This window comes from Mercenaria mercenaria, chromosome 2 (assembly GCF_021730395.1).
Source record: "Mercenaria mercenaria strain notata chromosome 2, MADL_Memer_1, whole genome shotgun sequence".
Classification (NCBI taxonomy): domain Eukaryota; kingdom Metazoa; phylum Mollusca; class Bivalvia; order Venerida; family Veneridae; genus Mercenaria; species Mercenaria mercenaria.
The window spans coordinates 59,312,754-59,337,365 of NC_069362.1; the positions used below are offsets into that span (position 1 = coordinate 59,312,754).

At 34.3% G+C, this 24,612-nt stretch overlaps 1 protein-coding gene across 4 annotated transcripts in view; it reads right to left on the reverse strand.

The window, feature by feature from the left end:
- LOC123543802 (sushi, von Willebrand factor type A, EGF and pentraxin domain-containing protein 1-like) overlaps nucleotides 1-24,612 on the reverse strand; it is an 83,940-nt gene that overhangs the window by 20,737 nt on the left and 38,591 nt on the right. Inside the window, exons 15-30 of one of the 4 annotated variants that reach the window (XM_053536692.1) lie at nucleotides 16,851-17,033; nucleotides 16,067-16,243; nucleotides 15,612-15,791; nucleotides 13,119-13,295; nucleotides 11,501-11,683; nucleotides 10,651-10,827; nucleotides 9,987-10,166; nucleotides 8,440-8,616; nucleotides 8,034-8,210; nucleotides 7,605-7,781; nucleotides 5,332-5,508; nucleotides 4,104-4,283; nucleotides 2,086-2,289; nucleotides 1,453-1,638; nucleotides 746-847; nucleotides 99-199 (exon numbers count right to left, since the gene is read on the reverse strand). In XM_053536692.1, coding sequence (XP_053392667.1) covers nucleotides 99-199; nucleotides 746-847; nucleotides 1,453-1,638; nucleotides 2,086-2,289; nucleotides 4,104-4,283; nucleotides 5,332-5,508; nucleotides 7,605-7,781; nucleotides 8,034-8,210; nucleotides 8,440-8,616; nucleotides 9,987-10,166; nucleotides 10,651-10,827; nucleotides 11,501-11,683; nucleotides 13,119-13,295; nucleotides 15,612-15,791; nucleotides 16,067-16,243; nucleotides 16,851-17,033 — 2,738 coding nt within the window. The remainder of the gene's footprint in view (nucleotides 1-98; nucleotides 200-745; nucleotides 848-1,452; nucleotides 1,639-2,085; nucleotides 2,290-4,103; nucleotides 4,284-5,331; nucleotides 5,509-7,604; nucleotides 7,782-8,033; nucleotides 8,211-8,439; nucleotides 8,617-9,986; nucleotides 10,167-10,650; nucleotides 10,828-11,500; nucleotides 11,684-13,118; nucleotides 13,296-15,611; nucleotides 15,792-16,066; nucleotides 16,244-16,850; nucleotides 17,034-24,612) is intronic. The other 3 variants (XM_053536694.1, XM_053536693.1, XM_053536695.1) reach the window with 3 other exon arrangements.

A 24,612-nucleotide genomic window follows, 5' to 3' on the forward strand; every position in this document is an offset into this window, starting at 1 on the left:
TATAAAATGATCTACAACTGACAAACAAGTAAAGTACATACAAACGTTGTATACGTTTTTAACTGAGGTTTCGGTGATTAACGGTTATAATAACGTACTTGCTTATCAATGTTATCTATATCCTTTCTAACACAATTATAATCAGGTAACTGCCACTTTCCTTTTTCATTACATTGCCGTGATATTTCTCCAGCATAATCTAAAATGAAATTAGTAAACATTTATTCTAACGGTTCAAAATCACAACAGGTTAAAGAAACAAAAATACATTTTTCACTTCTTGCTTTTCCAGTTTGACCATTTTATATTTCAGATATCTCTTAACAAAATTTGCAAACAGTAGAAATACTTTGAAATATTTCTGCAAAATGATAAAGATCTTTAGGCTAAGGATATATTATCTTTAAGGTCTACTGGAGACAGCCTTTCACACTAAATATACCACAAAAACAGCTATTACATAATCATCGATGATATTCAATTATAACTGAATCATCAAGAGTTCATGTAAATAACCTTGAACTCGTGATTCTAAAATGCATCAAGTTGGTCAAAGAAGATAGCCTCTACCTAGCACCTCTCTGGTGATTAATAGCATATGTTACACAGAAAAATGCATTGACCAGCTACATATCCCTTACGTGATATTTAAAAAAAAGTTTAGTCAGATATAATTTAGGTGACAAAGGTTTGTGTGAAACATAAACAAATAAATCTTAACATTACAAAATCATCAATACATTACTTTCTGGACAGCCCATTGTCCCTATTTTCCCAGGTTTTGTTCGGTTCCAGTGCATTCCACGATAATCCTTTTCATCTGGACAGGGCAAGGTGTGTTTCTCAACTGTTAGAAATATGAAGCATCATCGTTATTTTATTAACATACCTTGATGCATGTTAGAAATGGTATTAATTTTCTAAACTTGATAGTATAAAAGTTCCGAAGGGTTTAGAAAGTCCTTACGAAAATGAATATGTGCTAGTTATCACATTTCATTAATTCTTCAAGATTAAACAGGATTGAAACAAGATGACAAATGTTATGCCTTAAGACAACATGACATAGTTGATGTACATAAGCCTATGATAAGTAATCGTTCTTAAAATTCTAGGGGATACATAGTTATAGTGTTTTACCAGTATTTACAATTTAAATATGTTGCCTTCTCTCTCTCCTTTTTCCTGTGAATCTGTTTATCTAAAGATTCGGTGCAATTATGGGGTCACAACCATCAATTACTCTAGTTTGCATTCTTCACGTCGTAATATCAGATACGTGCTTATGTGAATCAGCTTTAACTCGTTCAGTGACCTAACAACCGTTTTCATAACACAGAAATGGCCTAACACTCAAAACTGCGAACCAGTCCTAAATCGTTTAATATTAGGCACCTAATGTTCATTACGTCTTAAAAGAAACATTGATACAATATAATCAGCATAACGTACTTTTGACACAAGAAGGACTTTGCCCAGTCCATTTTCCACTGGACAAACAAGTAACAGTCTCATAACCATTAATAGTGCTGTCAGGATCTTGACATTCGAATGTTGCTGTTGAGTTTACGGGATTTCTCTTACCATTGCTATATTTAATAGTAATGTTTTCAGAAGTTTCGATGATTGGGGGACACTCTGAAATATGCAAATTGACAATTTTAGAAGACATATTGCAGAATCAGATCGTTTAAGAAAAATTATAACATTTATCAAAAGCTATTTTCACAGTTATTGCCTCATTGAGATGAAAAGTTATTTCAATCCAATTAAGATTTACAATGGTGGTATGAAGAATATTTTTTCCTTCATGAAATAAATGATTTAGATTGTATTACCTTCATATAATAATAACTTCTCAGCCCATTTTGTGAATAAAATCGTTCTAATACCACTTGAAAAAAAACAGTTTATTTATAAATATGTTTAGCTTTTTAAGTCTGTTGAGAATATATGTGTAAAAATTAAAATTACATGAGCATCATCAAATCAATCGAAAACATTGCGAAGATTTTGTTAAGAATATCAGTTCTCCCAAACATTCGCACACGAATAATATCAAGAATCAGCGCATTTGTTATTTACCAACTGCAACACATAATGGTGGCGATGGTACACTCCATGTACCATTTGATGTGCACGTTGCTGCAAGACTTCTCATAGTTGAATTGATCTGATAACCTTCTCTGCAGAAGCTAATCGCTGTCGACCGGAAAGTGGTGTTTGAAGAATATGTTACAAAACTGAGTTCTGCCCAACTTGAATTGGTATAGGTCCAAACACCACAGTCTGAAAGCAAGAATCATTACAAATAACTGACCAAATACTTGCGTAAAACAGAAATTTCAATATAGCAGAAGAGTACACAGTTTGTATATATGGCTCATTAGCCCGGTCTGTAGAGCTTTTGGTTGTTGTTTTTAGACCCCGGGCTCAATACCTGGTCTATCTGTATATTTATTTCTAAAACAAAATGATATTTATAAAGGGTTATGTGTATCGATAAGTGTGAATGTGTTAAAACAAATAAAACAAAACTGTAACCTGTTTAAGATATAAAGTCAAGTAAAGGCATTTTTATGTTTTTGTCTATATGGCTATATTCGACTATTACTAAAGAATATAGCAGATGTGAAAATAACATAGAATGCTAAAGACTACATGTATATATTTCTGTCTCGTATTGCCTTTGAACTTAAATTAATAAGGCCTCGAGATCTAAATATCACATATACAGCATACTGCAGAACAAACATGAAGTACACATCCTGGGTCAAAATTTACTATCGCCATTCTCTTTATACATATATATATGGAGTATGACAATGAGTCATTTGTGCCTGCCGTACAGAATTTGGAGCTTGTGGACTTTTGCATTCTATAAATAAACAAACATGTTCTTAAAATGACGCTTTTGAAGCTTATCCTTTATTGATGTTATTGTTCTATACATGTGTATATAAATGCGTTTTGGAAACATTTTAAACCACTTAAATTCATCATTAAAATCGAAAAAATTTTACTATCATAAAATTACTATTATATGCAAAAGAAAAGAAAAAACATATGATAATATAATTTAACTGTGTAATTGAACATTTGAAAAAAGATAGTTAAATAGTGTGCACAATAGTATGTCTATGGCAGCACAATAGAATGTCTATGGCAATGACCATTAACAGACTCTGTACATTAAGACCTCGATCCTGTTGAAATGTTCTTTGTCTACTCATTTCCCTTCGAGTGCATTTTCTTTGCCCCGTCCGCCATGCAGTGAATCGAAATGCACCTTTGCGGAAAATGGGGTTGATATAAAATAAACGAATGTTTGATGCTTTCAACAGACAATAACATGATTCCTCCTATCTTAAGCGATGTAAGATCCTGTTTGTTTTACATGTTGCTTCAGCTACATGCTTTCATGTAATATTTAACAATAAAGTACATCTGTTACAATGTTTCCTATTTGATATGTAGGATGTTCGGCATATTTCGAAGGAAGTTGTTATGATGACATAAATGTTAGGTTTACGATTCAAAATACAAACTGATGATCCTTATAATACATAATTGCATAACGCTGATAAAATTCTATGTCAAGGATGTCTATGTTTAGGATTTTTTTGGGAAGCTAATGTAGTAACGTTGTCTGAAATACAGTGTCGCAAAGTATTACAGTTTTAGCCTTAACCTCCGACTAAATTGTTGACTTCGTTATCGATTATATGTAGAACACTCAACATATGTTTGAAACAAAAATATCAATATTGTCAAAATTGACATGTGGTGAATGATTGTTGAATAATTTTGGATGGATTACATTCTAAAACTGTACATTTTTGTGTCTTAGACTGACACTTATTAAAATCGTTTGTATGCATTTGACGGAAAAGGCCCGAGAAGCCTTTTTTTCAAAAATAAACGTCCTCATGTTAAAAATGTTTAGCCTCTATTTAACTGTTTGATTTTTATTTTTTACATAAAGTCCTTAAGTACCGTAGTATCTACCTGAACTTAAGCTTGTTAAAAGATACAAATGTAAAAAAAGACTGTATCATCTAAATCAAAGACATGAAACTGCAGGAAGAACAAATTGAAAATACTTCTAGGGCTGCATGTTGTCAATGCTGTATCCCATGTTCCGTCTTCTGTGCATACGGCTGTTTGTGGGCCATCTATTTCGTATCCGGGATCACAAACTACTGTAGCGGAGTCATTGACATTTCTATGACCATTAGAAATGTTCAGCATACCATGTTCCAGCAACGGTAGAAAAGAACATTCTGAAAAATATCCAGTCAAATACAAAGAAACACTTACTGATGAATATGGAATAGCACTTATCAAACAACATCTTAAGTTCAACATTCTGGTCTTTCGAGATCATGGAGTCCTTTCATTTTTTTTCTGTGTAGCAGAGCTCCGCTTAGGCCGGTGCTGTGATACGTGAAGGGCGTTGCATATTTCATTACCTCTGATAAACAGACTCAATTAAAACGCGTCGGATATTGTTTTGCTATGTAGTATTCCGTACTTAAAAATATATTCTTAGAGTTGATTTGATTCAAACGTGCCATTAATAATGAGCAGCATTGTACAAAATACCCTAAAATGAAGTGATGTCATTTAAAGTTCAAGATTTAAAAGACCTCATGAACACTAAGGAATTATATACGCATCGGAATGTACAGTGGTTTTGGAAATTGCGTGATTATACACCAATGTTAAAATGAAAATGGTAAAACTTTGCACGATTGAACAGAAGACGTTGAGATTTTCGCAATAATACTAAGAGCATTGGAATAATTAAGCAGGGGCTAAATGGTGTATTAGTTGAGTATACGACTCCATGTCGAAAAAAGGAGACAAGAGGTCGTAGAAAGTACCAGTTAAGGGTATCTGCGTTCTTAAAAATCGAAAGTGATGGAATAATGTCTCTGTTTTATCCGTTAAATATGGAGTAAATTCCAATACGACATAAGGAAACAGACATCAAACCGCAAATAATCTGCAGTATTTGTCTCAGCTGATTTGCATGAATTGTAAATCACTTTTGGCATTATTAACGCTTTCTTATGTCGGAAAAATAGTCACCACTATAATTGTTTTAATTGATTATACTGGAATCGTTAATAGTTTTCTAAAGCACAAATGTAGGCCACGATAATTGGATTAATCGATAATGGAATCATTACTAACTTCTTAAAGAATAAATGTAGACATATAAAAAAAAATATTACAGAGTACACTTGAAATTCGGGATGCTCTTAAATCAGACGTTAATAAAATCTGTTGAAAGAAATACAAAATAACCTTAAGAATAACATTTACCTATCAAAGTACAATGAGCTGAGAGGGAACTCCATGTTGCATTTTCTCTACATTGTATTGTGTCGTTTCCAGTGAGATTGTATCCTGCATTGCAGGCTATTACAGCTGTTGAACCCATGCTAGTTCCTGTTGTAGAACTGACGTAGCCGTTTCCTGGAGCAAGTGGATTTGTACAATCTGAAATACGAAGTATAAACAAGGCTTTGTAATTTTGTGATTAAGATCAATTTCTTACATGTCCTATATATGTACAATATAACTGTGAAAAATAAGGTTTAAAAGATGTTCTGAGTAAAACCTTGAAAGGTAAATTTGTGCTTAGTCTTTTTGAAGAACTCTAGTATCCGTGACTTTGAGCACAAAGATATGTGCGATCTGAAAGACATGCTTTTGTCTAGAATATAAGATCACAGTTTTCATGATCACTCACGCTGATCCGGCGGGTAGCATAAAATATATATGACGAGTCTCGGCAGAAAATTGGGTACATAATATTCTATTTATTCTGTCTTCTTATTAAAATTATTTTAAGTAACTTATCCGTTAACTCATGAAACCCGTCTGCATTGACGTAGTGCGTTAGTGTTTTATTGCAGGGAGTTGACTGGTTCGTTTGTTTTAATGTAAGGCTAACAAGTGTATTAAAGCTTTCAAATGATAGGCAACGATATTTAGACATGTATATTTCCTTTATCCTAACGGTTGCAGTTAAATTAATATGGCCTCGATGCATGTTTGTCTTGTATGAAATATCTTTTGTTTCGCTAGAGAAATATTTATGCACACAACATGTATTACACTTATCATATAATGTACACCAATTCATATATGTACCTTTGTTACAATTTTAGCTTTATCGTTCTCATAGTATCATTGAACAAAACGGGAGATCTAAATATCACATATAATTCATACTGCAGGACAAACATGAAGCGCATATACGGGGTCAAAAATTACTATCGCCGTTCTCTCGATATATATATATCACTGGAGGAGACCATGAGTCATTTGTGCCAGCCGAACAGAATATTCAACAAGAGCTGTCGGAGGACAGCAACGTTCGACTATTCAACAGCCTTGTCGAAAAAGGGGCATAATATACTTAGAAAAAAAGCAAAATAGGGTTATGGAACCTGCATAGTGCTTAAATTATCAGCTCATGACAGTGGACAAGTGTGTGAAGTTTCAATCCATTCCCATAAGTGGGTACTGAGATACCAGCTTACATATAAGAATTTAACCAAAAACACCTAAGTTGAAAAAGGGGCATAATTTTGTAAAATGCGAAGTTGAGTTATTGACCCTTTGCACGGCATGTCATATCATGACAGTGAACAAGTGTGTACTGAGATACCAGCTTACATACAAAAACTTAACCAAAAATTTCTATGTTGAAAAAGGGGCATAATTTTGTAAAAAAGCAAAACAGAGTTATGGGACCTACTTTGTGCATGTCAGATCATGACAGTGAACAAGTGTGTGAAGTTTCAATCCATTCCCATTAGTGAGTACTGAGATACCAGCTTACATACAAAACCTTAACCAAAAATTTCTAAGTCGAAAAAGGGGCATAATTTTGTAATAAAGCAAAATAGTGTTATGGAACCTGTGCAATGTAAGTCAGTTTATCACAGTTAATAAGTGTGTGAAGTTTCAATCCATTCCCATTAGTGGTTACTGAGATACCAGCTTACATACAAAACCTTAACCAAAAATTTCTAAGTCGAAAAAGGGGCATAATTTTGTAAAAAAGCAAAATAGAGTTATGGAACCTGTGCAATGTAAGTCAGTTTATCACAGTGAATACGTGTGTGAAGTTTCAATCCATTTCCGCAAGTGGTTGCTGGGATACCAGCTTACATACAAAAACTTAACCAAATCGGGACGCGGACGCCGACGCCGACGCGGACGCCGACACAGACGCGGACGCCGACGCATGGGCAAGTCCAATAACTCTACTATTCTATGAATAGTCGAGCTAAAAATAGGCAAACGCGATCATAAAGATACGTGCCATACAAAATAAAGATCAAATCAATTGTAGATCCATTGTAGTACTAAAAATTGACATTTTTCGGACGTTATTTTAACATGGAAGACATCGACTTGAAACAAGCCAGCTTTATTACCAACTGAGGTTTGCAAATAACAGGTCTATTTCAAATGTAAAAAAAATCATGTTCGATTCTTGACCAGTCTGGCTGTTTGGTCTCCTTGCAAAGTTTGAATCTTTAGCTGATACTTAACAGAAACAGCAACATGTCAGGTGATACCTTTTGGTGTACATAAAGGCACAGAAAAAGTCCAATTTCCAGTTGATAAACACGTTGTCACGCTGGAGCCAACAAGATGGTACCCTTCATTACAAGAGAACCGTCCTATCGATTTATATAAATTTCTGTTTGAAAGCTCGGCAGTTCCATAATCTAGTTTTGGTAATTTTGGACATTCTGTTTTCAAGAAAAAGTAATGATTTTTGTATATAAAATATAATTCAAATTAAGTCGAAAACATAAAAAAAACATGCAATAATGTAATTAAACAAAGCGCTGAACTTAATGAACCATGTTAAAATCTTTTTAGGAGTTACAAGAAACAGTTGGAAGCTGTGTCGATAAGTATTATAAAGCTAATGAGGAAGGCGCATTTAAAAATATGTTGAAGAAAAATGAAACTTTTACTACTGAGGTGGGTGCAAATACCTGTTGGCAAACATAATGGCGCTTCAGATGTCCAATTTCCATCGGAAGAGCAAGTACTGGAGTTCATTCCGTGCAAGTAATAACCAACGTCACACTTGAAAAAGGCTGTTGAATTGAATATACTTCTAGCGGATGTCGTAACAGAACCATTTCTTGGAGCTTGTGGACTTTTGCATTCTACAAATAAACAAATGTATTTTTAAAATGACGCTTTTGAACCCTATCCTTTATTGATATTATTGTTCTTTATATATAAATGCTTTTCTGGAAACATTTTAAACCACTTCATCATTAAAATCGAAAACACTGTTTTGCATATTTGTAAACTTGATGTTTCAAAATACATCTAAAAGGCAAATCGTTATTTTCATATATCTAATGACTTCTCTTAAATCTGTAAATGTACCTTTGATCGCACATGTTCCATTGATATCGCTCCAAAGGCCATTTTCAAGACATATGATTTCAGTCTCTCCAGTCCAATCATAGCCTTCATGGCAAGTAACAATAGCTGTGGAATTTACTGCAGATCCGTCAATAACTTGCACAACACTATTTAATGGCTTTACAGGCATACTGCAATCTGTAAGCATTTGAAAGAAGTAAGAAAGTATCAATATGTATTAGTTTATTTCTCAAAGTGTGTCTTCCGTGGGATGCACATACACAATAAAGAGTTTACTTACGGTTATTTTGAATGTAGATTAATTTGGTTAAAGAAAGAAGACAACTCAAGTTTGCAACGCGTTTCATATTAAAGTACTTCTTCAGATGACATACAATGTTTACAAACGTATGTATCACGTCATGACGTCAGATAACATGACGTCATCACGTCAAAGTATGACGTTACGTTTGGTGCACTATTTGGATTGTATATATGATCCAGCGAAACAGCAACAGAATCTATACTTGTAAGAACAATATTGAAGTAAATAAGTACCATTTATTTATGTATTTTACTATCATAAAATTACTATTATATGCAAAAAGAAAAGAAAAAAATGTGATAAAATAATTCAATGTATATTAAGACCTCGATCATGTTGAAATAATCTTTGTCTACTGCTGCCGATAAGCTCGTTTCCCTTTGAGTGCATTTTTCTTTGCCCCGCCCGCCATGCAGTGAATCGAAATGCAATTTTGCGGAAATGGGGTTGATGTAAAATTACCGGATGTTTGATGCTTTCAACGGACGATAAAATGATTCCACCTATTTTAAGCAAATGTAAGATCCTGTTTGTTTTGCATGTTGCCTCAGCTACATGCTTTAACATAATATTTAACAATAGAGTACATCTGTTACAATGTTTCCTTTTTGAAATGTGGATGTTCAGTATATTTTGAAGGAAGTTGTTATGATGATATAAATGTAAGGGTTACGAATCTTCAAAATACAAAATGATGATCATTATAATACGCTGATAATAATTCTATGAGAACTACCAAAAGCATATACATTCCTTTTTATTTTATGTAGTAACGTCGTCTGAAATACGATGTCACAAAGCTTAACAGATTTACTGCCTTAAACTTCGACTATACTGTTGACTTCGTTATCGGTTATATGTAGTACACTCAACATATGTTTGAAACAAAAATATCAATGGTGTCAAAATTGATCATATGGTGAATGATTTTTGAATAATTTTGGATAGATTACATTCTAAAAGTCTACACTTTTATGTCTTAGACTGACACTTATTAAAATCATTTGTATTCATTTGACTGAACAGGCCCGAGAAGCTTTTCCTTCCAAAATAAACGTCCTAATGTAAAGAATGTCAGTAAATTACTATTTAGCCTCTACTTAACTGTTTGTTTTGATTTTTGTTTAAAACAAAATTCTTAGGATCTATTTGAACTTTACCTTGTTAAAAGATACAAGTGAGATAAAGACTGTATTATCTAAATGAAAGACATGAAACTTCAGGAAAAACAAATTGAAAGTACTTGTAGGGATGCATGTTGTCAATGCTGTATCCCATGTTCCGTCTTCTGTGCATACGGCTGTTAATGAGCCCTTTATTTCATATCCGGGATCACAAACTACTGTAGCGGAATCATTGACATTTCTGTGATCATTTGAAATGTTCAGCATACCATGTACCAGCAACGGCGGCGAAGAACATTCTGAAAAATATCCGGTACAAAGAAACACTTATTGATAAATACGGAATATCGCTTATCAAACAACATCTTAAATTTAACATTCTGGTCTTTCAAGATCATGGCGTCTTTTATTTTTTTGTATAATAGAGCTCCGCTTCGCCTGGTGCTGTGATACGTGAAGGGTGTTGCATATTTCCTTACCTCTCATGATCAGTCTCAATTTAAAAGCGTCAACTATTGTTTTGCTATGTTGAATTCCGTGCTACAAAAGTATATTCTTACAGAATTTATTTGCTTCTAATACTAGTAAGTAATAAATGGTTAATAGCATTATACAAAATACCTTGAAATGAAATGATGTCATTAAAAGTTCAAGATTTTTTTTTAAAAGTAAGAAAACCTCAAGAACACCAAGGAACTAAATAAGCATCAGAATTTACAATGTTTTTTTTTTTAAATTGCGTGTAATGATAAAAGAAATATTGTTGGCTCGATAATATTTTACCTATCAAACTGCAATTAGCAGACAAGGGACTCCAAGTGGCATTATATGTACATTTTGTCTTGTTATTCCCGGTAAGATAGTATCCTTTATTGCAAGACATAACAGCAGTTGAATTCACACTTAATCCTGTTCTAGATGTTATGAAGCCATTCTCTGGTGGAGTTGGCTGTGTACAATCTGAAATACATGCTACCAGTCAGTGAACATGCATGAATGTACGTCTAATGACGATTACCATAATGATATTATAAATACTATTCATTATTCAGTTGCTGAGGAGTTGGAATTGGTCTTTTATTATTTAATATCTGGGCCACGAGGAAAATAAATGGTTGGTAATAACACTAAAAAGATTGGACGGATATATATATAAAAAGGTAGATTTTAACACGATCCTATTCATTTTCCTATTAAACGAAGAAGGCTGGAAACAGTGAATCATTAAACAACAATTCACTGTTCTGACGTCACGATTATTACGTCACAGCGTCAAACGGCGTAGCGGAGCGCTGGAAAAGAAACCGATTGAAAACGGGCAAATATTTAATGAATGCCGACAAGGATGTACTTCAAAATCCTTGGTAACATGTTAGAATCGAAATAATATATCTCATTTAGTGATTTGCTCTTGAATAAATCACTGTTTGTCGTTCAGATGCGTAGATTTATATCACTCGGACTGCGCCCTCGTGATATAATTCCTTCGCATCTGAACTCCAAACAGTGATTAATTCAGCGACAAATCACCGATGAGATATATTATTTCTTAAACAAACTTTTATGATTATAACTCACGAGTGCAAGCCTGAAAATATATTATTTAAAGTAAATAATTAAATATTGAGGTTACTTTTTGGAATGCAATATATCGACGATATATCCCATGTTCCATTTTGTGTACATATCGCTGACATTGTTGAATCACCGAGTACATATCCAAGGTCACATCGTACTGATGCTGAATTGTTGACATATCTATTACCGAGAGAGATGTTGAGCGAGCCATGTGCCAGTGAGAGTTGTGAAGAACATTCTTAAAAAGGAAGACGTGTATACTGAGATCATCACCAATGTTAAAATGAAAATGGTAAAACTACGAATCTGGTTATATTTTTCGTGTTTAAAAGTGCCTGATTAGATGACGTTTAGATTTTAACAATAATACTTACATTAAAGTAATTTAGCAGGGGCAAAGTGTAGAGACCGTACCATAGCTCTTCGCATACTTTGATTTTTCAAACTAAAGTGATTTTTACAAGTGCACCGGTTACGATAAAAATGTAAACAACGGACTCTGTCTATGAAACTTTGAAATGAATGAATGACAGTCAATCTTAGTCATAATACTGATTGACAGTGAATGCTAATGACTCCATGTGTTGCAGAAAGGTATTTAGTTTGTAACTGTAATTTCCCATCAATTGAAATCCTCTCAAAACTGGTAAAATAATTACTTATATTTGGACCAAACTCACCGTCTTTGCCGTTCGACAGCTGCGAAAAGGGCAAATATAAAAGATTCAGTGTAAGTAATATTTCACTGGTACTACCAGTTAGTAAGTTCATAGGGCAAATTTGACCGATTATGACGTTGGCAGCATTAGATTATATTTTTTCTTTACACAAAAATTGCCGTTAGGTAGCAAAGCGAATACGCCGATAATCCGGAGTTCACCGATTATTGTTCCAGTTCACGCAATGTAATTCAGCAATTAAACTGCATAGCTCATTAGCTACTGCTGTTATAGGGAAGTGGTAGAGTGTCTGCCTTAGGTGTGAGAGGTCCTGGGTTCGAGTCCCAGTTAGAGCTTAACTATTTAGATTCTGCTAAAGCATAGTTTTGCTGTTAATAGACTGTTCCAGATGTTCTAAATTTTTAGCTCACAGTATCATGGATCGTTATTTAGCAATCCAAATAAAAATTGAATGTTAAATCAAATGCACCCAATTAGAAAATATTGACTATATTATGTCCCTTTGATGTTTATGCTCTCCATGTTCAAGAAGAGTTACATTTCCTTGATCACAAAATTTTCGTTAACATGAAAATATTAAATGCTCATAACTCCACACTTTTGGTTAAAATATTGTCTATATTTCTGTTTTTGTGAAATATATGGACATTTGTCTTCATTTCAAAGCTTTTTAACTTCAAACCTATGATTTGAAAAACTTAGGTACTATCTCTACAAAGTGGTGTACTAATTGATTATACTGGAATCATTAATATCTCTCTAAAGCACAAATATAGCACAAATGTAGGCCACAATAATTGGATCAATTGATAGCACTTGAATCCTTACTATCTTAAGCACAAATTAGGCCACGATAATTGTATTAATTGATAATAATGGAATTATTTTCAGAAAAATATTACAGAGTAAACTTGAAATTCGGGATGCTCTTAAATAAGACGTCAATGCAATTTGTGAAAAGAAATACAAAATCACCATAAGAATAACATTTACCTATCAAAGTACAATGAGCTGAGAGGGTACTCCATGTTGCATTTTCTGTACATTTTATTGTACCGTTTCCAGTGAGATTGTATCCTACATTGCAGGCTATTACAGCTGTTGAATTCATGCTTAATCCTGTTGTAGAACTGACGTAGCCGTTTTCTGGAGCAAGTGGATATGTACAATCTGAAATACAAAGTCTGAAGAGAATAAACATAGGTTTGTCTGTAAATTTGTGATTAAGATCAACTTTTTACATGTCCTATATTTGTACCATGTAACGGTGAAAAAAGGGTTTAAAAGATTGTTCTGAGTAAACACTTGAAAGGTGAATTTGTGCTTAGTATTTATGAAGAACTCTAGTATTCCTGAAAGTCATGCCTTTGTCTAAAATATTAGATCACTGTTTTTTTCCCTGATCACTCACGCTTTTCCGACGGGTAGCATAAAATATATATGACGAGGCTCTGCAGAAAATTGGGTACACAATATTCTATTTATCCTGTTTTCTTATTAAAATTATTTTAAGTAAATTATCCAATATAACGTGCAGTTAACGTTTACACTGCACTGAAGCAGCGCGTTAGTATTTTACTCCAGGAAATTGACAGCATCGTCTGATTTAAATGTAAGGTTTACAAGTGTATTAAAGTTTGCAAATGATAGGCAACGACATTTAGACATGTATATTTTCTTTATCTTAACGAAATTCAATCATTAATATTACCATTTTATTACATTTTATATTCAGTTTCTATAAATACTGATCTGTTTACCTCACACGTAACATTAGTGCGTAACGGTTAAAATACAGATAAATCAGATGGATCCGCAATATTGATTAAAGATAACTGCGTTAAATAAAAAGTAGGTATTAACTTGGCATATTCAAATAGATTGAGCCCGCCCGCTTAGCTCAATCGGGAGAGCGCAGATCTACAGATCATGGGAACCACCGCCTCGGTAGCCTTGTGGTAGAGCGTCCGTTTCGAGTGCGGGAGGTCATGGGTTCGATCCCCGGCCGCGTCATACCAAAGACGTAAAAATGGTACTAGCAGCTTCTTCGCTTGGCGCTCAGCATTAAGGGGATAGTGCTAGGACTGGTCAGCCCGGTGTCAGAATAATGTGACTGGGTGGGGTATCATGCTACGTGTCTACGGCGTGTTATTCCAGTGAGGTAGCACTATAAAGTTGGGCATTGTGCTCACTGCTACAAGTAGACACCGTCGTTTATATGACTGAAAAAAATGTTGAAAATGACGTTAAACCCGAACACACACACACACACACAGATCATGCGGTCGTGAGTTCGAGCCCTGGGCGAGGCGTATGTTCTCCGTGAAGATTTGATAAAAGACATTGTGTCTGCAATCATTCGTCCTCTACCTCTGATTCATGTGGGGAAGTTGGCAATTATTTGCAAAGAACAGGTTTGTACTGGTACAGAATCCAGGAACACTGATTAGGTTAACTGCCCGTCGTTACATAACTGAAATACTATTGAAAAACGGCGTTAAACCCAAAACAAACAAACAAACAAATTCAATTAAATAGATTAGAGTAGATCTCTCACATACCATGTGTGATTTTATGTCTATCGATTTTGGTAAATTAAAGTTTATCAAACTTTGTTAGAGAAGTTGATATTGACCGAACTTGTATGAAATCTAAGCTATTAAGCAAACTTTGATTAATTTAGCTACACACCATGCAGACTAACTGCGATACATTTCCGGAAGGTGCAGTCGATAAGTTCAAATTGTTTCTTCGCGGATGTATGGCGCCAAATGGTATGTCGTCACTCTTACTTTGTTTATGCACCCCTGGACCGGAAATGGTAATACGTCTTGCGGAATAGTTCAAATAAAGCGCAAATGATGGCAATTTTTTTCTACACTACGAATTACCAACTCTGTGTGTGTGTAAATCAATCAAGACAGTTTTGCTATGCGGCATTTCGTTATAAACGCGTTCAAGTAAAATATTTGATTAAATTTGAAAGCGCTATTTCGCAATGCGTACATTGCGCTAAATATCACATCAACGTGACGTCAACATAATATTGTTGTGATGATTTAAGCATTGCCTGGTCATATAAGAATTTGATTTTGATTATGGTCGAAACCTATTTTTGCACTCTCTAATATAGCCAAAAGACTCTAAAAGTAGTCATGCAGTCTTCTATTGAGAGAAAAAAAAACCCTGCAGTATGAAACTGGATAAAAAGTACAAATATTCAAAAATCATGTTTATAGGAAGCCAGCTTGCGCGTAAAACTGACACAGTTCAATTAAATGAATACATGTAATGCTAAGATAGCAATCAGTCTTCTTACATGAAAAGTACAAGTACCACTAGTGAGTGTGGTGGAAAAATGTTCGACTCGGGCATCGAATTTGGTAAAAGATGGTCATAAATCATCGAAAACCGATAAACGTTAAAAGTGATTTGACAATGTATTGTATCAATCTTAAGTTGCGGATTTAAAAATATAAACATTACTTTTAGGAATGCATATCGCCGGTGATATATCCCACGTCCCATTTTCTTGACATTCCGCAGTTGATGAACCATCAAGTACATATCCAAGGTCACAAACTACCTCTGCGGTATCGTTGACATGTCTATTAGTGGAGGAGATATTGAGCCTGCCATGTGCCAATGCTAGCAACAAGGGACATTCTGAAAAAGGTCTAATCTTTTGTAAAATCTATGAGGAAAAACTCAAATACATGAAACACAAAAGAACAAATACGTTTAAATGTATATTGGTAATGAAATCTTGATGCATTGAAATAAGTCTTTACATCTTTATCTTAACACAAATGACATATAACTCTGTGAGGATTACAGTCAATAAACAGTTAAATTATTGGGTATAAATTGTGGAATGACAGTACAATCATTTATCGGAAAACAACTACAGTAAATAATCGTGTACATGATTTCAACAATACCTAGTAGACTACAAACAGCTGACAATGGGCTCCATGTCGCATTTTCCATACACTGTATAGTATCATTGCCAGTCAGATTATATCCTGGGTTACAAGACATTACAGCTGTTGAATTAACTGCATGATTTGTTATTGTCCTTATGTGGCCATTTTTCGGAACTTGTGGTGAAGAACAATCTGGAAAAAATAGCAAACGACACCACGATGCTTTCCGAAAAAAAAACGTTAGTTTTACTTATATTACCGCGAATTATCGTGAATCGACTATTAATTGGAGTCAATATATAAAAGGGAAAAGTTTTGAAATATAAATACGTTCTGATAATGTGAATTATCCAGAGATACATTTATTTGCAAAGTACGCCATTCGAGTAATTATAAACGACTTTTTTGCAACGGCGAACAATGATTTATCGGCATCATTGTGTCGATTAAGGGAAAGGCAACGTTGATGTTATGTTAATTTCAACTGCTGAAAGTTTTTAAATCATTTAAAGAAGTGAAAGAATTTTCAAAATCGGAGTGAAAATGAGAAAGTTGTATTACTAAGCATTTAAATATTTGGTAAAATTGGTGGCCATTTGTTGTCTAATAAGGATTACCATAATAACATTAGAATTACAATTCATTATTGAATAGCTGAGGAGCTGGATTGGTCTTTTATTATTCAATATCTAGGTCACGAAGAAAATATATGGTTGGTAAAACACTAAAATGATTTGCCAGATACACACATGAAAAGGAAGAACAAACTTTTATGAATATAACTCAAAGTGTAAGTTACTTTTCGCAATGCAAAGTATCGACGATATATCCCACGTTCCGTTTTGAGTACATGTCGCTGACATTGTGGAATCACCGACTACATATCCAAGGTCACATAGTACTGATGCTGAATTGTTGACATATCTATTGCCGAGAGAGATGTTGAGCAAGCCATGTGCCAGCGAGAGTTGTGCAGAACATTCTTAAAAAGGAAGATGTTTATATTGATATCAACACCAATGTTAAAAACGATAATTGGAGTAATTCATAACACTTGAATCATTACTATATCTATAAAACATGTATGTATGCCACGATAATTGGATTAATTGATAACACTTAAATCCTTACTATCTGAAGCACAAATGTAGGTCATGATAATTGTATTTTTTTGATAATAACACTGCGAAAAAAGAGTCAATATACGGGAGTGTACGATCCCGTATATTTCGAAAATACGGGAGTATACGGGATGTATATTACAAATATACGGACCTAATATACGATCCCGTATTCGGAACATCTAGTATACGGGAAGTCCGTATATTTGTCATGCATATACGGGATCCCGTATACGCCGAATATACATAAATGTATATTTCCCGTATATATGCAATATACGAACTTTAAAAATAAATCCCTATAAATGGTGTTTATTCGTGTCCTGCTTTAACATAAGTTTCATTTTCATGTATTCGAAGGGTCTTGAGACTTTTTCCCGTATACTTTCCGTATTTTAGAATATACGGAACACGTATACTAGCCTGTATATTCCGAATATACGTAGTATACGGATCCCGTATTTTTGTCATATACGGACTGTGATTGCATCTAATATACGGGACATATACGGACTTGTATTTTCTAATATACGGGCTTCGGATTTTTTCCGTATACGCATGATATACTAAGTATACGGATCCCGTACTTTTGTCATATACGGGGCATATACGAAACTGTACTTTTTGATATACGGGCTACGGACTAATCCCGTATATGCATGGTATACACAATATACGGATCCCGTACTTGTGTCATATACGGAGAATATACGAAACTGTATTTTTTACTATACGGGCTACAGACTAGTCCCGTATATGCATGGTATACGCAATATACGGATCCCGTACTTGTGTCATATACGGAATGTATTTGCATCTGATATACGGGGATATACGAACCTGTAGCTTTTGATATACGGGCCAGGTTTTTCTCCATTTATGCAAGATATGCAGAGTATACAGATTCCATATTTGTTTCACATTTAGACTGAATTTGGTTTTCGTATTCGGGGAATTCACGGACCAGTATTTCTAAAAGATACATTTACCAGACTTTTCCCGTATATGCACTATGTGTAGTATACAAATCCCGTATTTTTCATTTATGTGAATTGATTTCGTATATGGGCACACACTGAAAGATGACAAAATGAATGTCAGTCATACCTACAGCAGAATACGGTATGTTAGAAAAAAGCAAGACAAAGACAGGGTATGAGAAAAAAATCATATTGTTATTAATTGGAGACATGTCAGATTAAATTAACATTTTATTCAACTTAAATACTTTTTAAATCAGTTTTTCAAACGATTATGAATCATTTTCATTTTTTGTCCAAATGAAATAAGCAGAATTAAAATATGAGTAATCAATAACATCAAGCATTTCTTAATATGAGCCGCGCCATGAGAAAACCAACATAGTGGCTTTGGGACCAGCATGGATCCAAACCAGCCTGCGCATTCGCGCAGTCTGATCAGGATCCATGCTGTTCGCTAAAAGTTTCTGTAATTGCAATAGACTTTGAATGCAAACAGCATGGATCCTGACCAGACTGCGCGGATGCGCAGGCTGGTCTGAATCCATGCTGGTCGCAAACCCACTATGTTGGTTATCTCATGACACGGCTCAATTATGTTCATTTCTAATTGAAAAACTAGCAATTCGCACTACTGTCTGTACATGTTTTCGTTATTCCCATGAATGTTGATTACCGCTATAGGCGTTTCGATTTGCCGTCTGCTAAGAAGAGCAGTACACCCCTACTAATGTCTGAAGATGTATTCAAAACGAGCGCTTTAAAAAGACGCATGTTGGTTCTGTGCTGGAACACGATATGTTAGCAGGTTACAAATGATGAACCCATGGAAATATTCAGTTTTCTGATCTCAATAAGTACAAGCTTTTATCTGTTGTTGCGAATGTCACTGAGAACGAATGGCTCATCCGGGCTGTCTGTCTGCATCTGTTGATCAAACTAGTAGAATCTTCACACATAAGTATATTCTCTATCGTGAAAATAAATAGTCGTCCCGTTTTCTGATTCCAGTAAACAACTCTTGTGTCAACCTGGAATAAAAAAATGCACGCATTAAAAGTTATAAAAATGGACTCTTGCAATTCATAGATACTGATAATTATATCTATTAAATGATGTGAAAATTATGACGAATAAAATGACATGTGGGCAGGGATGACGACATCATTTAAGTGTCAGAACACACCATACTCATTTCGTCGCGAAAAGAAATTAAATATCATTAAATGTGCCTATATTTAATACAAGTTATCTACAGTGTTTTATTTGCATTTTGTGGTTATATTACGTTAAAATATATCTCCCAAATTATATTTAATATAAAATGCATGGTGTTCATAGTGCCGTCACAGGTTGTCCGGCCAATCCTCACCTCATTTTGATTGATTGTCTTCAAACTGACATACAGTAATAACATACAGTAATAACATAAGTACGGGAGAGACTTTTTTCAAGAGAGATTTTACCTGTCATAAAACTTCAAAAGCACATAAAGTGCGGTAATGGTATCTAAATAACACCTCCCCATTTTATTCCTACCAAAATGTCAAAACTACAGCCACGGTATAATTTAAACCAACGCTACTATGCTAATTAGTGTTCCTCAACCTGTCCGCCATTACGCAATCCTCCGTGTTAGAACTTATTCAAAATGCATAATAAATCTTTTGTACAATTTTATAAAATATATCAGAGTGACATAACAGTCGCGTTGTTAAGCTTTTTTTAAATTTAATTTTTCAAACATCTCTTTAAACTTTGTGACTGAACAAGTTCTGAACGATATATTTGCCTCTAAACGTTTTAATATTTGGTTAAACAATCTGAAGAGTTTCCAGAATTTCCAATTTCGCGGTCAGTATAATATTCTTAGACAAGTAAAATATTCATCATAAACGTCTCATCTCTTTATGTTCAAATAAATGTAATGCATCTCGGTTTTTTAATTCAGCAATCCTGTATTAAAGTACCAAAATAGAAATCTTACTGTAAATCTGGATTTAAAATTATCCAAATCTCATAGATTAACCTAACTAAAATATAATAAATGAGCCTTGCCATGGGAAAACCAACATAGTGGGTTTGCGACCAGCATGGATCCTGACCAGACTGCGCAGATGCGCAGGCTGGTCTTGATCCATGCTGGTCGCAAACCCACTAAGTTGATTTTCTCATGGCGCATCTCAAATAATATCAGAGTATCAATTTAATTTACATTATTTCATATTAGAGTTGCCGAATATTCGATAATAATTATGTAACAGTGTATACATGTCTTATCTGTGGTAAAATAAAGGAAATAGTACTAGTTTGATTGAATGTTTGAAGATCGAATTTACAGACATACTCGATTTCATTCCTAACAAATGACCACTTTGTTTTCAGAATGATTGGTTTTGCACAAGCGCATGTCTATTCGTGCACGTGAACAGGCCTGGCTAGAGTAACAGAAAAACGGTAGACATGCAAAGATAGACCTTCCCGCGAGATGTTTATTGTTCTCACAGTTGTTTTTTTTTTCTCGAAATATATAGACCCTAGGCAAACCGGCTTTAATATTCCTTAATCAATATTCCTTAAATGCACAGGATATACTTTACGATAAAATTCTACAAATTCGGTTCGATTAAAAAGCAGAATTATCAGTTCATCAAGGATACCTTTTAAGATGAAGTTGTCACATTATGAAACATAAAATAGGAATTTTCGTTTCTATAAAGGCTTTTTTAAAATGTCATATATAGAAAAAAGATGGTCGCGCCGGGAATCGAACCCTGACCGCAGCGGCAATAAAGAAGTTTTCCGCTGTCGTTACCAGCAATGAAGGGTTTATTGTTTAATGCGCGTTAAATATACAAATTTTGTCGTAAAAATTAGTTAAAACATCTAATTCGTGCACGTGAACAGGCCTGGCTAGAGTAACAGAAAAACGGTAGACATGCAAAGATAGACCTTCCCGCGAGATGTTTATTGTTCTCACAGTTGTTTTTTTTTCTCGAAATATATAGACCCTAGGCAAACCGGCTTTAATATTCCTTAATCAATATTCCTTAAATGCACAGGATATACTTTACGATAAAATTCTACAAATTCGGTTCGATTAAAAAGCAGAATTATCAGTTCATCAAGGATACCTTTTAAGATGAAGTTGTCACATTATGAAACATAAAATAGGAATTTTCGTTTCTATAAAGGCTTTTTTAAAATGTCATATATAGAAAAAAGATGGTCGCGCCGGGAATCGAACCCTGACCGCAGCAGCGGCAATAAAGAAGTTTTCCGCTGTCGTTACCAGCAATGAAGGGTTTAGTGTTTAATGCGCGTTAAATATACAAATTTTGTCGTAAAAATTAGTTAAAACATCTAATTCTCATGTGTTTCCGCAACATTATAGTCTGTCAGTATACGTAGCATATACACCATTAATTTCCATATATCTGAAAAAAATATAATGCCGTGCCATGAGAAACCAACATAGTGGGTTTGCGACCAGCATGGATTGAGACCAGCCTGCGCATCAGGATCCATGCTGTTCGCTTTCAAAGCCTATTGGAATTAGAGAAACTGTTAGCGAACAGCATTGATCCTGAGCAGACTGCGCGGATGCGCAGATTGGTCTCGATCCATGCTAGTCGAAAACCACACTGTGTTGGTTTCTCATGGCACGGCTCAATTATATATTTTGTTCTTGTCGAACGATCTGGAGGCCAGTGCCTTTTTTAAGTATTCGTTTAAAAATTGCTTTATTTCTTAAATTTATTTTAGCCCCAAGATTGCATATAGTTACATTAAAAATAAAATAATTTAATTGATTCAGATGTTTAATCACCCTTTAAATTTCATTGTGTATTACAATATTGCCTGGGGATAAGAAATATCCGGTCAGTGTTGTTTCAAGCTGGGTAATAAAATATGTTAACCCACTTACTACAAGTGATATTTACTTTTTATGGTTTTATGCTTTTTGCATTGTAATATACATATCATTTTCCTTCTTCTGTCTTTATATCGTCTTTTTCCTTTCTTTCGGGGATTTAGCTTTCATGATTTTTGCACTCATGTCAGAAATCTTATGACAGACGGAGGAATCAGTACAAACTAATACCAGCTTAGAATTAACAGTAATAAGATATCGTAATGGACATGTTAATAGAGTTGCATATACTGAGTGAATATCGAACAGTAAAGATCATGGCCCAAATTTCACGAAAACACTTAAGGTATCATTATTTTTACTGGGGTAGGGGAAGCGCAATGGTAAATAGATCGAATTCTTAAATGGTGACCCCACCCCACTCCATTTTTCTCCTTTTTTATTTTTGGAATCGATAGTGAATGAAATCATGTACGCTTTTTCAAAATTGTCAAAAAAAAAAACAATTGGGCAGTTTCAATAAATACAGGCATCTTTACGCAAAATTTTGGGTGAAACTCGATGTGCAAAAGATCTATAGTATGTATGCATTTTTAGGTCACTATAAAATTCTTAAAACTTTTAAATTAATAATCAAATTCTACATAATATGAATTTTTATCATTACCTAACTTTTTTGATATAATACTTGAAAAAAAATAATACGCATCACAACCACTTACTTAGACTTACAAAGTCTGTAGAGATCAAATAATCTGTAATAGTATTAATTTCTTCATACTGACACTGATATTTTCGCAGAAAACATTTTCTCTCTAGACAGAGGCAAGAGATGTTGTAATTTTTTTCAAAAGTGTCGTCTAGAAAAAAAAAACAACGTTATTTTGTCAGATTACCGGTACCCATTTTCTAAATATAAAAGATTGTAATTATTAACTTCATTAATGCTTTTCGAGATTCCAGTTTTGATCAAATGAATGAATGTGCGTGCCGCCTTATTCAGCTACCTAGCTTCTACGAAATAAACTTCTATCAGGAGTTGTTTTTGTCCTTGCAACTTTAATCTCGTTTAACCCCAATGGTATTCATCAAATGATTTTTGCACGATATTTTTTTATATTTCAAACACTTGCAACATCAACTTTTGGTAACTGACATCCTTGTAGACTATTGGATGAAAGAATGAATGAAATAATAGTTAAATGATGAGTTGTGAAAAAAAGATCAATCGAATGAATGAATGAATGAATGAATGAATGAACTATTTAACGGCTATTCTGAATTTCTTTTTTATATTAAGATTACAAAATTAAACTGACCTTTTTGACGCTACTGAATTTGTTAAAGCAATAAAACGCAACCAGTGTTTCCGATTAATTGAAATATGGTCTGGTTTGTCACAAAAAAAAAATCAGTTTATTAAAAATTAAAACATATTAAATCAAATAAGTACTTACTCGTGACTTCCTTTCCCTCTGAAATATGCAATATACAGATTATCGCGTGCGGTCACTTGAGCCAGATGTTATCGCCTCGGGGAATGAACGCGCGAAGCGTGTTCTCAACTGATTGGACGGAAGAAATCATGCATTAAAGATCCCACTTAATTTGCGCTAATTTGTGTTAATTGGCATTCATCGAGTTTCTAATATTGTCAATTTGCAGGTAGAAAAATGTTAGAAATTGTCAGACTGAATTACCAGGCTTAGGGTACATGGGCTATCTATCTGATTTAGTTAATATGCATACAATTTTTATCAATTAATGTTTCAGTAAAACTGTTCGGCAGAAATTATATGTACAGTTTATTTTCGTGGAGATGGGTAAATCAGTGTAAATGCTTATATCATTTGATTTCATGAAAGGCACTCATTAATCTTTGTCAATAGTTTTCGAGCGTTTTCGTTAATTTTAAGCAATATTTATATTTTATACAGTTAATCAGTGTCACGTCATCCACGTTACCACGGTTATCATTTCTTTAAAGTAAAGTAAGGTGATGTTATCTCTACCTGTTTTATCTTTATGAATTATAATTATTTTCTCTTAAAGTATTTATTTTCTAGTACGCCTGTGACAGGCAATGTGTCTTTTTGTCTAGAATATTTTAGATAATCGACTTTTTTACAACGGGTGAATATGGTAACTTTTAATAAATGGACCATAAATATCACGGTGCGTTTGACAAATAAGTGGAAAGTTTGCAAATAAAATTTAGGGGAAAAGGTATGGCCAAAACTCGAACCCACTACCCTGATATTGGCAGCTAAACGCTTTGCCGCTCAGCTACCTGCACATGCTACAGTATTTTTTTTTTTTTTTTGGATTTAACGTCGCACCGACACAATTATAGGTTATATGGCGACTTTCCAGCTTTGATGGTGGAGGAAGACCCCAGGTGCCCCTCCGTGCATTATTTCATCACGAGCAGGTACCTGGGTAGAACCACCGACTTTCCGTAAGCAAGCTGGATGGTTTCCTCACATGAAGAATTCAACGCCCCGAGTGAGGCTCGAATCCACATCGATGAGGAGCAAGTGATTTGAAGTCAGCGACCTTAACCACTCGGCCACGGAGGCCCCCATG